The 14,703-nt window shown below is 42.7% G+C and overlaps 1 protein-coding gene across 1 annotated transcript in view; it reads left to right on the top strand.

Annotated features, from left to right (window-relative positions):
• BMPER (BMP binding endothelial regulator) overlaps positions 1-14,703 on the top strand; it is a 252,218-nt gene that overhangs the window by 145,507 nt on the left and 92,008 nt on the right. The window contains exons 7-10 of the mRNA XM_065938888.1: positions 420-519; positions 5,860-5,969; positions 9,842-9,982; positions 12,165-12,269. Coding sequence (XP_065794960.1) covers positions 420-519; positions 5,860-5,969; positions 9,842-9,982; positions 12,165-12,269 — 456 coding nt within the window. The remainder of the gene's footprint in view (positions 1-419; positions 520-5,859; positions 5,970-9,841; positions 9,983-12,164; positions 12,270-14,703) is intronic.

Here is a 14,703-nt window from a genome sequence, read left to right as displayed (position 1 = left end):
GGGTTGGGAAGATCCCCTTGGAGGAGGGCATGGCAACCCACTCCAGTATTCTTGCCTGGAGAATGTCATGGACAGAGGAGCCTGGTGGGCTACAGTTCATGGGATTGCAAGGAGTCTGACATGACTGAGTGACTTTCACTTTCACTTCAAGAAGAAAAAAAAGATAAAGGTGTTGGTGGCGGTGAGTGGGGAGAGGTGATAGTGTGCCCATCACTTTAGAGGCAGTCTTCTCATGGGTACAATTCATGGCATCTACAGGGAAGAGCGCAGGATACCTAGGGGCAGTTGCCCAGGTCTGAGCAATCACCCCGGGACCAACCTCAGAAAAGGCCTAGGTTTGTTCTAGATAGTTTGGTTAGACACTATATATATGCACGTACTTTTCTAAATGTGCTTTTTTCTCCTTCTCTTTTCTTTAGGGAGGCAGGACACAGTGCGTGAGAGAAGTCTGTCCCATTCTCTCCTGTCCTCAGCATCTTAGCCACATTCCCCCAGGACAGTGCTGCCCCAAATGTTTGGGTGAGTGATTGTTTTCAGGTCAAAGAACAATGTAATTTATTCTGGGAGTTTCTGTGGAGAGTCGTCTGCTTTGTTAACTTGAGGTTCTCAAGTTGTGCTATTTCATGGCTTCTCAGAGACAACACCTTCTTCTGATTACCTGAGTATAAGGTGTGGTGGCTCAGTAGGTAAAGAATCCACCCGCAATGCAGGAGACCCGGGTTTGATACCTGGGTCGGGGAGATCCCCTGGAGGAGGAAATGGCAACCCACTCCAGTATTCTTGCCTGGAGAATCCCAGGGACAGAGTAGCCTGGTGGGCTACAAGACCATGGGGTTGCAAGAGTTGGGCACATCTGAGAGAATAAATCACCACCAAGGTGTGTACAAGGGTTTATTTCACTTCTGAGCCTCCCCAGAACTTTCATCTTCCCCTGTAGTTGTAAACCTGGTATCCCAGACACCCTGGGATAATAGCCTCTTGTGGGGAGAATGGTACTGAGGAAGCCATCTTTAATTGGAAATATGATGATTAGTAGCAATGTATTTTTGTGGGGAGAACTACCTTGAGAAACTGTCTTACCTGGACATCTGACATTTAGTAGGAATGTATTGTAAAGGCATGTGAGGACTTCCCTGGCAGTCCAGTGGTTAAGACTCTACTACCAATGTGGGGGTTGGATGGGGGATGGTGGCAGGGGCGCGAGGGTTCAATCCCTGGTCAGGGAACTAAGATTGCACATGATTCAAAGCATGACCAAAAAAGAAAAATAAGTAAATAAAGGCATATGAAGTAAACAGAGGGAGGAATAGAGTGCTATTTTAGAGGCAAAAACATGCAGGAGGATAACATGCCTCAAACAAGAGGTTTGGAAGGGAATAATGAAAAAGTCAATAAAAAAGAGGATTAGCTATTCCTTTTTGAACAATTATTATGTACTAGGTACCATGTGAAAACCTCAGGAACTTTTTTTCTCATTTAATTTTCTCAAGAGTCTGTGACCTAGAGGTGCTAAGTATAGAATTCTGATGTGTATTAATAATATAGGCACCATTATTAGTTTTGTGCTGAGAAAGAAGTAGACTTCCTAGAAGGTAGCACAGCTAGTGAGCTATGGAGTTGACTCCTGAGCATGAGTCTCTGTAGTTCCCAAGCCCACCATTTAACCTGCTGCTTCTCAGCTTTCCTGATAACATGGAGAGTAGCCCACGTGTTACCAGCTGAAGAGAAACACCCTGGAAGGAGGGTCTCTAGAGCACGGAATCCTTTGGTTTTTATTCGTAATCTACGTATCAACTTCTTCCATGTGGCCTTTGGGTCACTGAGTTGATTGAGCTTGACTGTTTAAGATTCAGATAAAAGTAACTTGATCCATCAAATGAATACAATAGAATATGCAGCATCCCCACCAGTATCTCCAGGGATCCTTGGCTTATGTTTTCTCATCACCGCTGGCTTTGTGTTTTTGCTCCTGCTGCTTTTTTCTATTTGTTCCCTACCTCCGTCCTCTTCTACCTCCTCCTCCTTCTCTTCCCATTTTTGTTCCTCTTCCTCTCGCTCCTCCATCTGCTTCTTCAATATCATTTTGTCCTTTCAGGAAAACCTCCCCACCCTGTCTTTTCACATTCTGTGGTGCTATTGAATCAAGGCTTGTGCAGGGGATTTTGCTGAAGTTTTACAGTAAGAGAGGCTGGTTACTTTTCAGGGAAGCACAATGAATAACAGAAACTGAAATATTAAGCTTGCTTTCTTCTTAAAAGGTCTCAGCTACTTTGCGTTTAGGAAAATATCACTGTCTCTTTTCTGTGGAGTCCAGCCTCCAATCCTTACTGTACACACTCTTTCCTTGAATCTTCTGTCTTTCTTTCATACTTTGCTTCCTCCAATCGAAACCCCTGTTGATTTATTTTTATCATTCCCAGCTTATCATAGCCATACCCTGAAGTCTATCTTTCTACAATTGAATTGGCCAATAAAGGTATCTTGTTGAATGAAGGCAGCTTTCTCTTCTTTGAAGGATCCTGCTGCTAACTCTTCATCTAATAATGTTTGCCTTCTTTCTGTGTATACACACGCAAACACACACAAACACGCACCTGCTTTTAAAGTAACTTCATAGATATTATCAGAACAAAGCAGAATTGTTTAGACATGACTGACTGAAGGCATTTCCACTGATGTGTGTGCTTCTTGGGTTGCCCACGTGTGCTTGTGCCTCCGGAAGAGAAGTAGCCAGTTCACTGTTGTTGAAATCATCATGCTGTGGGTCATGGTGGAAACAGGGCCCCATCTAAGTGAGAAAGTCGTCCCAGAGGTGGTATGGCCTGGGGGCCTCAATTTGAAGATATGTAAGCTTGCCTAGAGAATCCTGTGGACAGAGGAGCCTGGTGGGCTACTGTCCATATGCTTGCACAGAGTCAGAGATGACTGAAGTGACTTAGCATGAGTGCATGCGTTGGAGAAGGAAATGGCAACCAACTTCAGTATTCTTGCCTGGAGAATCCCAGGATGGAGGAGCCTGGTGGGCTGCCGTCTATGGGGTCACACAGATGGACACAACTGAAGCAATTTAGCAGCAACAGCAGGCTTGATTAAAGCTCTGAAGCTGGTATCGTGGATATGCTGAGTCAGATCAGATTCTCATATGAACAATGACTGTTGTATTGAATGCAGATTTTTCTGTCTGTTTGTGGTCATAAGTCAGACTACAAAAGGAACAGTAAGTCTTAGGAAACAAAAATCCTAATTCTCCCAAATAAGACCTTTACTGCTGGGCTAAGCGCCAGCAGAATAAAGTGGGAATGGCTTAAATTAGGCTATACATGGTGTCTCTGAACCATTCTTTTGAATGTTTTATCTTATTTTGAGCCATGATGACTTTGGGATTTGGATAAGATTGTATGTTCTTTGACAGTAGAAAGAAACATACCCACACAATAGAAGACAGGAGAAAAAAAAAAGGTAAACACTTCAATGCTTAGTAGATGCTGAAATTTTAGGCTAACTAGACTTTTGGATTTTGGGACACTGATTTGCTATTCAGTTTTCCCGTGAGCAGGATTCATTCACACGACATACCCCTGCCTTTTGCACCCGATGCACCTCTTAGAGTCACACGGCCCAAGATCAGATTTGAATTATATGTGCTGTGTGCTCAGTTGCCCAGTTGTGTCTGATTCTTTGCAACCCCATGGACTGCAGTCCATCAGGCTCCTCTGATCATGTGGATTCTCCAAGCAAGAATACTGGAGTGGGTTGCCATTTCCTTCTCCAGGGGATCTTCCTGACCTAGGAATTGAGCCCACATCTCCTGAATTGGCAGATGGATTCTTTACCACTGTGCCACCTGGGAAGCCTATTTGAATTATACCACCTCTAATAATGATAATACTTATCTGCCATTGGTCATATTTGTGCAGGTAGAGTAAACTCAAGCCTTTTTTGTTCAGTAGTCTACTGATGTATCAATCCACCAGTCTAACTATAATAATATAATATATATTATATAATATATAATAATATATATAATAAAAGACAGGACAAGGCAAACCATGTTATCACAATTTGAAACAAATACTCAATTGAAGCAGAGCTATTTTTAATTCTTAAAGGACAGAAATATATCTTTGATGGAATAATATAGAGGACAGTGTTTAAAGCAGTGAAAAATAATGTCACCATCATTTCTGTAGTAAATTAAAAAAAAAGTCTGCTTAGGGGTTTTTCTGTTCAGGGGTGACACTCTTTTATAGAGTGTCCTAAATCAAGGTGTGATATGACAGGTGTGATTCTGATGGGGTGAGTGGCCTGCACACAGATTTCTGATGCTTCAGACAACCCTTGGGAGTTACCTAGAGGAAGACCTAGAGAAAGGATGAATTCTGTATTTTTCAGGTAATCCTCTGATTTAATCTGTGAATCTTTACAAACTTCAAAAGACTCAGAACCTGAGTGTACACAGAAGAATGCCTGTTTCAGTTGGGATACTGCTAATTGTTAGGTGTACATACAGTCATTATGCTAAATTTTATATAACCATAAAAAAGTTTTTGATGGTATACTTTAGCACTAACATTGTAGTTAGAGATGGTAATGTGTTATTGGGAAGAGGCATTTTGATATCATTTTATGACAAGTGAACTAAGTCAGGCCTGGAGAAATCAAGCTCAAGGTCACTCGGGAGTCTGTATGTGGGACTCAAGTTAAAATTATCACAATCATCTTTTGAGGCAAGTTTGCTTCTTGTAGGGAGAACTAAACTAATGATTTAATTCTAAATCTATACTGTATCCCAGCTTTGAGGTTGACTCTTAATGGGAAGATGGCATTTTCCTTGACACCTACTAACAGTAATTCCAACAATTCTAATTCCGAGAATAGCATTTCATATGTGTTTATAGATACTTCAGCATTTCATTTGGTCTCCAATGAAATAGAGATTGCTTTTAATCTTTTTACAGGAAGAGTGTGGGTATAAATCTTATGAGTGATGATTAATCTTTGACTTCTCAACTTAGTCCTTAATTGAAGTAACATTTCAGAGATATTTTTATGTGCTCCAGGGAGTAGAAACTCAAATACTGAAAGAAAGGAGGAAATTGGATTACACTCTTTATTTGGGGTTGATTTTTTTCGCCTTTTGGGTCACCAATCAAATCCTTACGTCAGGGAAAACCAAGGTAATTCTGCAAGAGGTGTGATGACTGTGGGAGGTTGAACACTGGGTATGTGGAGTTGGATTCTTCCTCTATGTGATCTTTGAGTTAGCATCACCCTTGATGCCAATGGACTTGTCATTTCTTCAACTGAGTTACTATCTTATTAGTTTTTCTTTTTGTTCATCCTAGTCTTCTTTGGATATCTTGACTTCTCCTGCCTCTTCCCTTCCAAAACCCACTTTCTGGATAATTTTACTCATTCTTTAAGATACAGCTCAGGCAGCACATCCTCCAAAAAGTCTGCTCTGTCCTCCCTGTCCACACAGTTCCTATATTGGCTTCTTTCCAGAACTGACTGCCTTATTGTATTTAAATCATCGTTTGTGGATTTGTTTCCCCAGTAGACTAAGCTCCATTGGGACAGGATGTCTTAGTCATCCTGGTTCACTAGGATGAACTCATAATAAAGATTTGTTAAACTTGCAAGATTCAGTATGGAATCAAACTCTCTTTAGCAAAAACTCTTTGAAGCCATGATTCCTCGTAATCCCCTAGAAACATGTGACCCATGGCTCTGTATTTGTGCACTAGATTTGTCTGGTCTTGTGGGAATGTTTAACAGTCCTGTGATATAATTGCTGGTGATGAAGTGGGACATCCCTGACTTCTGTCTTGCTAACACTATGCCATTGCATCTTTCTAGGTCAAAGGAAAGTGTTTGACCTCCCATTTGGAAGCTGCCTCTTTCGCAGTGATGTTTATGACAATGGATCCTCTTTTCTCTATGATAACTGCACTGCATGTACCTGCAAGGTAAGATGGTTCTGAAGGGCTGTGATCCAACATGGATACCATTTTGATTTTAATGTTAACACTATAGCCAAACATAATAATGTGTTATTTATGGGAACAAGGCATTACTGATGCCACTTTATCTGTAAAATTATACTGCATGTTCACAAGAAAGTTTAGACATAGGATTCAAATTACAAATCACTGTCATCTTCCCAGGACCAATAAGTTAGCTCTGGGGATGAGAATTAAACTCTGAGGGGCTGAAGCACTTATAAAAATCAGACAAATACACGTGGCAGTATTCTCTGGCTCTAATTATTCAGTATGAATTCTCGGGCACACCTGGCAATAAAAATGGCTTTAACCACATGCAAGAGAAAAGAAGCCAACTCATCAGAAAAGACTGTTGCTGGGAAAGATTGAGAGCAGGAGGAGAAGGGGGCAACAGAGGATGAGATTGTTGGATAGCATCACTGACTCAATGGACATGAGTTTGAGCAAACCCTAGGAGACAGTAGAGGACAGGAAAGCCTGGTGTGCTGCAGTCCACGAGGGAGTCAGGCATGACTTAGTGACTAAACAACAACAATAAAGAGAAAAGAAAGGCGTGGGTTCACAGTTTATCACAAAAATAAACCTGGTAGTTTGGGAAGAGAGTACCATTTCTTACTTGAGTTATTACACACTTTTCTCAAAAGGCAACCACACATCTAGTGACTGGTAAAGAAAGAATTCCTCAGCTCCAGAAATTTAAAGGGATTATGCACATCACACATTTCCTAGGCTATGTTTATATGGTGTTTGAGTTCTGAAACCAAGAAGAGAATCATTTACATGGAGGATTTTAGGACCATTCATTAGCAAGTTAACCGAAACATCTGTGTGACATGAGTTTAGAATAATACGTTTTGGGAGTGATAGTTGTTGTTTGTTTTTAATAACCAGAGGTCTGGAGAGGGAAAGAGGAACTTTTTTCACTGTCAATCACTCTGGGATTAGAGTTCAGAAGTTCCTGATTACTCAAGGCATCCTTTGTTAATGAGCATGCACTCCTTCAAGGAAGTGGCTGAGTAAGGGCTGAACTGTCTGTTCCCTAGCACTGAACAGCAAGTAATTCCAAAGGCTGGAATTACTTTGCTGAAGCCCTCGCCTCTCTTTCGTGGTTCATAGAATCCTGTGCTAAACATATAGCCACTCCTTCTGTTGGCCTTGGCCTCCATCCTCTGGACTTCTCTTTCTCTCCTGGAATTTCACAGGTTATAGCTTCCTCCTGGGGATACTGAGCCTTTGATGAAACACGTCACATTCCTGATTCTCTTGATTGCAGAAAAGCCAGGCATCCCGGGAATAGAAATTAGTTATGCTTACAGCGTTTTGGGTCTCATTCTTTGAGAGATTCTTCGAGAGATGGTTAGCCAATATGTCCCAATACTCAAAAGAAGCATAACTGAAACTGTTCCTTCAAGATGTTTTTTATCAGAGTACGAGTTCACGGTCATTTGGGGGAAATGGAATACTTGAAGAATCAGGCTGCAATCATTTGGGGTGATCAGGGTTGTTTTGTACCTGTTTAGAGTTTCCCTGTCCAGGATCCCCACCCAGTGAGTGCCATGGCAGGCACAGGACATAGTTCTCTGAACACAATTCAGTTTCAGGTTTCCGTCTGCCCGCAGTGTCCTCATCTTTCTGGAGTTTGATTAGCAAACTCCTCTTCATTCACAGCAGCCTTTCTCAGGTGTCACCTCTCCTAGTGAGGTTTTCCCGACCCACCTAGATAGGTAATTGTTACATCTTCTCTGCTAGTCCTATACCTTTACTAGTTCTTTTTACCGCATTATTATATACTCTCTGTTCAGATGGTTATCTCTTCTCTTTGTGAGTTCCTTAAGGACCGGCGCACATCCATCCATCTCTGTATTCTAATTGCTTAATCCAGTTCTAAGCAATGATCTAATGGTACTGTGTGTGTGTGTTTATTTGTGTGTGGTGGGGGATGATTGGTTGTGGGTATATATTTAATGAAAGTTGGGAAATCTATCATGAAGTATGCACTATTCTAGAGCTGGTGAGTGCCATTGTTTTTCAAACTTGAAATCAAAACATGCAGTTTGACAAAGGATTTTTTCCATTTTATGAACTGACTTATTTCCATGTGCCAGGCACTGTGCCAAGTACTTTGCATATTCCATTAAACTGCATAATAAACTTGAGAGGTGTTATCATCTCCATTTTGAAGATGAGGAATCCGGGGCACAGGGGGATGGATTTGTACAAGACAATACACTTAATAAATGAACTGGCATTCTACCCTAGTCTTATTCAATTCTATATCTTATCCACTGTGTGATTTGATTTGAATAACAAATGCCTTTTATTGAAGGATCATCTCATTGTCATATTAAGAAGTTAAGTTAGTGAGAGTATAGTAGATGGTACCAGAAGTGCCTTTTGAAGTCATAGAATTGATGTAGAAGCTGCAGAAGTTACGTCTGTCGATTTACACAACCTATTTGTATGCAAGGCTCCACAGTGAGTCCTCTCTCCAAGCTTACTGATTGGGTCTATGTCTTGGAGAGGGGTTTGGTCTCATTTCCCTGCTCTCGGTTCACACTAACTCAGCACTTTGAGGTCATGGCCAATCTACCCTGGGACTCTTCTTTCCTCCATCCTGTCTTCTGCTAAGTTTCATAAATATTTTGCTCTTATAGTCATTCCACCTGACATTCTACTCCAGGTGAAATTTCAGCTTGTTGGCTGGGAAACTGGAAAAATTTACTTTTCTTAGGCGCCTCTGAACTTTTTTCTCATGCATTGTTGAATGAGTCAGTAAGTACAGCTCACTTGGCTATTTTGTCCATGGAATGCCACTTCTTTTGAAATCAAGCCACACTCCTTAATGTTATAGATATAGACTTGTCACCCTTAGAGTTTAAGTGCCCTTGATTAAGGTCACACAGTTGATGGAAGACCTGTAGAACCCAGACCTAGCTTTAGAATTGCTCGTTTGGTTCCTTTGTGAACACGGAACACACTAAGGAATTTCATCTTCACAGGGAGCATGAGCTCTAAATTTTTACTCTTTGATCAAAGATGTCCTGGGTTTACTGTCAGTTCTTAGAAGGTGTCATAAAGCCATGGGGGAGACCTGAGGGAACACTGTTAAGGAGGGTTGCAAAAGATGAGAAGGGCAGGAAAAAAGAAGGAAACTAGTTGGTCCATAGTGCACTGGGCCTTCTTACCCAGTGGCTGGAGCAGGATATCCCATCAGTCTCCTGAGCGTTAACTGCTAAGCCCTTGGAAAGTGGAGGACATATGTCATACTGTTCATAGCTTCCTCTTTTTCTAGTCCAGATACTTAGTCAGCAAATAAAATTTTGAGGTGAATGAAAGGTTTATTGCAGTGAATTAGAATATGGTATCCTCGATCCCTGGATTGGGAAGATTCCCTGTAGAAGGGAAAGGCTACCCACTCCAGTATTCTGGCTTGGAGAATTCCATGGACAGTATAGTTCATGGGGTCACAAAGAGTTGGATGCGACTGAGCGACTTTTACACACATCTTCAGCATATGTTTTAAAGAAGTTAATTGTGGGTTGTTAAAGGAAGACCAGGACTTCCCTGTAGCTCAAACAGTAAAGAAACTGTCTGCGATGCAGGAGACCAGGGTTCCTTCCTTGAGTTGGGAAGTTCCTCTGGAGAAGGGAATGGCAATCCACTCCAGTAGTCTTGCCGGGAGAATTCCTTGGACAGAGAAGCATGGTGGGCTACAGTCTGTGGGGTTGCAGAGTCGGGCATGACTGAGTGACTAACACACACAAAGGAAGACCAGGTAGGATGTCTGGTGGAGGTGGAAATTGTTTTTAACTTCCAGTTTGCTTTTGGGCCCTCAGGACTCCACTGTTGTGTGTAAGAAGAAGTGCTCCCACCCTGGTGGGTGCGACAGAGGCGAGGAGGCCTGTTGTGATGACTGTCTCCTACGAGTGCCCCAGGAAGACGTCAAAGTGTGCAAGTTTGGCAACAAGATTTTCCGGGTATGTCATGAGCCTAGCTCATGGGAACTACTATATGATACTAAGTTGTAGAAAGCTCCTAGCAAAGTGCAGATTGCAATATTTCATATTTTGTGTATACATGTATGTATGTGTAAATGTACTTATTTATATTATAATATATGTACATATATGTTTAGAGTCAAGGACAGTTGGGGTAGAGAAGCAACTGTTTGAAAATGTGTTTTCCTTGGCTTTACTTTTGGTTTATAACATACATTAAACCTGTAAAACATTGCCTTTTCTAAATGTGGTGGCCAGTGGTTGGTGCTGAGCTGAGGAGTCCCCTGATGGTGCTGCTATGGGTACCCAAATGCCTGGGGACAGCAGTCAGACATGTGCGGTGCGTCTTGCCAAGATCCTGATTCTCTTAGAACTTTTCCACTAAGCTCCTTTTTCAGAGAGAGATTTTCTCATTGGGAAGATGTTTGGGTGAGGTTGTGGCCAGTAGACTAGTTGAATAAAGATGAGACAGTCCTGCCCCAGCTGAGTTAGTAGGGTCGTCTGCTGCCCATCTCAGGTGTGTTTTACATGGTTTCCTAGTGGCGTGGGTGGGAAGTTGGCCAGTGACCATTTAAACGTTAGGATTAAGATCATTGACTTTGTCCAAAGTGCTGCCCATCTAGTTTGTTTTCCCCATGGGTGGAGGGAGTTTTTCTGTACCTGAAGGTGTCATCTCAGGGTACCCTTGAGAATTGGGACCCTCAGAATCAAGTCAGAGATGGAGGCCCCTCAGGCCCTCTGCACTTGGCTAGACTTCCTATTACAGAGCTGAACGGAGTGTCTTGATTCTTACGACATCTGTAAAAAGACTTGATGTATCATGCCTAAGCGAATGGCGTCACATGTGTGTATATGTGTATGTCTGTGTGTGTTGTGGTTCCACCAGGCTTCCAGAGCTACTCATATGTCCTTTTTACACGTCATCCTCTGTTTCTGGAGCATCCAGATGTGGTAGGCTCACCCTGATGACACTTTTGTGCAAAGTGCTTTCCAGGCTCCTCACAAAAAGGTTCCTTCATATACATGGACGGGGACTAAAGTAATTTATGGAGTCCTAGAAATGCACACTCAGAGAATTTGCAATAGTCAAATGCCCTTTAAAACAAATTCAGTCAGAGAAATAAAAGGCACTAGAAACTTAGATAGTCCTTAAAATACCTTCCAAAATTAGAAGGAAGAGTACGAGGCATAGGTGACATCAAAGATCTGGGCTGGTTTTCTGTTTTTAATAAAATTTGCTGCTCAGATCCAAAAGCCCAGAAAAGAATCCTTGCTCTGTTTTCAGGCCTAAATCTATTGCCCATGATCTTTTTTCTCACAAGCAAGAATACACGTTACTGCATGTTCCCAGAAGTACAGGATTTTTGTGGCTGGGCACTTGGCAATTGCAGATTATAAATCCCATAAGCCAAAGAGATGCCTCAAACAGCCTTTTCTGGGCTAGAAAATGTGTCCCAAGTACTACCCAGCCTTTTAGGAGGAGAGTATCAGACAGACAGGGACATGGGATGAATAACTCTTGGAGTTTTCTGTCTGTGCTCCACATTTTCAGATGGTTTGCTGGTCAGGTGTCTGCCTGGCAATGGGAGTCATATGGATTAGTCTCCATTCTTTGCATGTTCGTGCCCCATGTGGACCAGAACCATGTCACATCTGGGAATAAACTAACCACCTCCGGACATCTCAATTAACTAGTGGCATCTGGGAGAACTCAAACTTTTCAATCCTATCAAATGGAAAAATTAGACCCTTGTTGTTGCATCATGTAGGAAAAGTCTTGTTTGTCTCCCAGGGTGAAGCTAAGTAAACAATGCAAGAGGAGCAAGATGCAAATATGACTTGGTTTGACGTGCAACCATTTTTTTTTTTTTTTATACCCTGGAGGGGAAATGTGCACGCGCATGCACACACACATGCACACACACATGCACACACACACACACACACACACACACACACACACACACACGCACATACCCTAAGATCTAATGTTTCTATCAGATCAGTTAGATGTAGATAAACACCTCAGAGTAATCCAATCTACTGATGGAAGCCATCACTCAGGGAAAGAAATGCTTTCCTTGACACACAAATCCTAGCCCGCTGGACTAGCTCCCATCAGCCTCCAGCTTATGGAAGAACTCTGTGGTCTCTGTTGCAGGGTGGAGAGATGTGGTCGTCTGTCAACTGCACCATCTGTGCTTGTGTGAGAGGCAAGACAGAGTGTCGCAAGAAGCAGTGTGTTCCCATCAGCAGCTGCCCTCAGGTTCGTCTGTAGGTTGACTTTCTCTTCACCTGAGCATCTTGAGAACCATCCTTTGTGTGACATGGTCACCTCCCATCTTCTGAACACAGAATTCGATCCTCCAAAACTTCCAGGTTCCCAGATAGACGCGTGTTCTTTGCAAAGCTTGCTCCTTGTTCTTTATGGTTCTCACCCAGATTTTAGCCTAGCAGGGTAATAGCTCTTACCTCACTCTGTTTTTCACTCATCTCTCCCAGTTTTTTGTTTTAATGTCTCCAACTTCTGTTTGATCAGCTCCCTTGTGTCTTTTGCTGGGTTTTCTTTTGAATATCATAACTATCCTTTCCTTTTACCTCTCTCTCTCTCTTTTCAAATCAGTTTTCTTCTCGTAGCCATTCAAAGGAATATGTGGTTGTTTATTAATAAATTCCCGAAGGAGTTTCACCTGCCCAGTGGCACCCTCCAACCCCTTTTCTGAAGTTTCCTTCTCCAACCCGGGCTCTGTTGTAGTCCTGAATGGAAATGGCGTCTTTATGGAAATACCTCTTTTCAGAAACCCATAGTTCCAGCGCCCTGAATAAAGCATCCATTATCTTCCAAAGCATGAGCTTCATTGAATTCACCTCAGCAACTTGAAACCTTTCAAGGTTTTATGCATTTTGGGAAAATGTCAAGCCTATTCAATACCTTCCAGTGAATGAAAAAATACATCCATATATTCAGGACATGTCTTCCCTTCTCTGTCAGAGACAGCATTTAATTTTATTCACATCTGTTATTATTATAAACAAAAAGTTGCTGTTTTTACGTGAGTGCCAAATGAGGCACAAAAAAACAACAGCTGTTGCTATTGCACAACTGAATAAAGGGGGGAGAAAAAAAGAAAGAAAAAAAGAAACCCTAATTAGTCTTGCTTTAAAAAGCCTCAGACATAAAACTGAAAACCTCCCATAAAAGAAAAAAAAAAAAAAAACCACACCAGGAGATACAATAAGGAGAGTTGAGCATGGTCTACTTATAAATATTCATTGGGAAAAATGGTATCACATCATTTTTGCCCATCCTTGGGGAACCCTCACTGCTAATGAACTCCTGTGGCACATGTTAGGAATAATGGGCTTCCTTATTCTACAAGACAAAGACGAAAGGCTGAGCCAGCCTGGTGGCTCGAGTAACCAGCCTCTGCAGGCCCTGGTGGAGTTCCCAGCTTCACTTGAGTCCTGCCACTTGCGGCAGGGGTAGTGGCCTGCATAGACCTCTTGCCGTGGGGAGGTCAGGGCTCTTTTTGTTACCAGCATCTTGGTTCATGTCTCTTCTTTGTGGACAATTTTTGGGCCAGGAGCATCCGTCTCTCCAGGCGCAGGCCTGGTGTTTCCCCCACCCCCCACCTCCACCCTACCCGAGTCTTCTTGTCTGAGCCCGTCAGGCAGCGCCTGGCTCCTGCCTCAGGGCCCACCTTTTTGTTTCTAGGCAGTGTTCCAATCATTCCTTCGGTTCACACTTTGCCTTCTCAGGGGCCAGCGCAAGCACTTTGGAAGATAATTTAGTTCTACCATAGAAATCGTATTATACACATACTTCCCCTCCCCTGCATTGCTTGGGAAAATTAATTAAAAAAATTTTTTTTTTTTTAAAGAAGCAGATGTATTCCTGCTCTGTCCTTCCTGGCTACTATACATCTTTTTCCAGAAGTTTGCTTGCCTTGTTGAAGGATTGTGTGGTTGTGTTCCCTTCTTGACAGTCCCCCAGGGGCAAAAGAGTGCATTTGGTGAGAAGGACCAAGGGTTCCACTGGGGACAGGTTCATTATGACAGTCATTCCATCACTGTTAATATGTCCTGAGACTTCCTCTGTAGTCACAGGACCAACTTCGTCTGATACTGAGACACCCCCCACCCAAGTGGAGTGAAACCACTCAGTCGTGTCTGACTCTGCGGCCCTGTGGACTGTAGGCCACCAGGCTCCTCCGTCCATGGGATTTCCCAGGCAAGAATACTGGAGTGGGTTGCCATTTCCTTCTCCACCCAAGGTGGGTGCTATTACTAGGTCCTTCTTACTGATGCTTTCATGGGGTGTCCAGAGTTCCTCAGCGAGTTCCACATAACTCAGGAGCACACACGTCATAGCTTTCTCTTGACTTATTCCCCGCCTAATTTAGTGATGTTTCCAGCCCTTCTCTCACTTTCTGAAGAAAGGAAGTGGCTGTTTCTGTCGAGGTACAGATGCAGGGAATCACAGAGTCACCCTTTGCTGGGGCCTTGGTTTAAACAGCTCTGTTGGGCTCAGACAGAGCACTGTATGCCATCATTCCATCAGCCGGAGCCAGTCTCCTTTGCATTGGTCCTCAACTGCTTTTAGGCACAAAAAGCCAAAAGAGTCCTCTGGGCCAAATAGAAACAGACAACAGAGCTCTTGGCCATGAAATTGTCGTGTTGCCCCAAACCATGGAGGGCGG

This window comes from Muntiacus reevesi, chromosome 6, assembly GCF_963930625.1.
Source record: "Muntiacus reevesi chromosome 6, mMunRee1.1, whole genome shotgun sequence".
In the NCBI taxonomy this organism is placed as follows: domain Eukaryota; kingdom Metazoa; phylum Chordata; class Mammalia; order Artiodactyla; family Cervidae; genus Muntiacus; species Muntiacus reevesi.
Note: the sequence above shows the minus strand (reverse complement) of the source record. Positions and strands in the feature narration are given on the sequence as shown.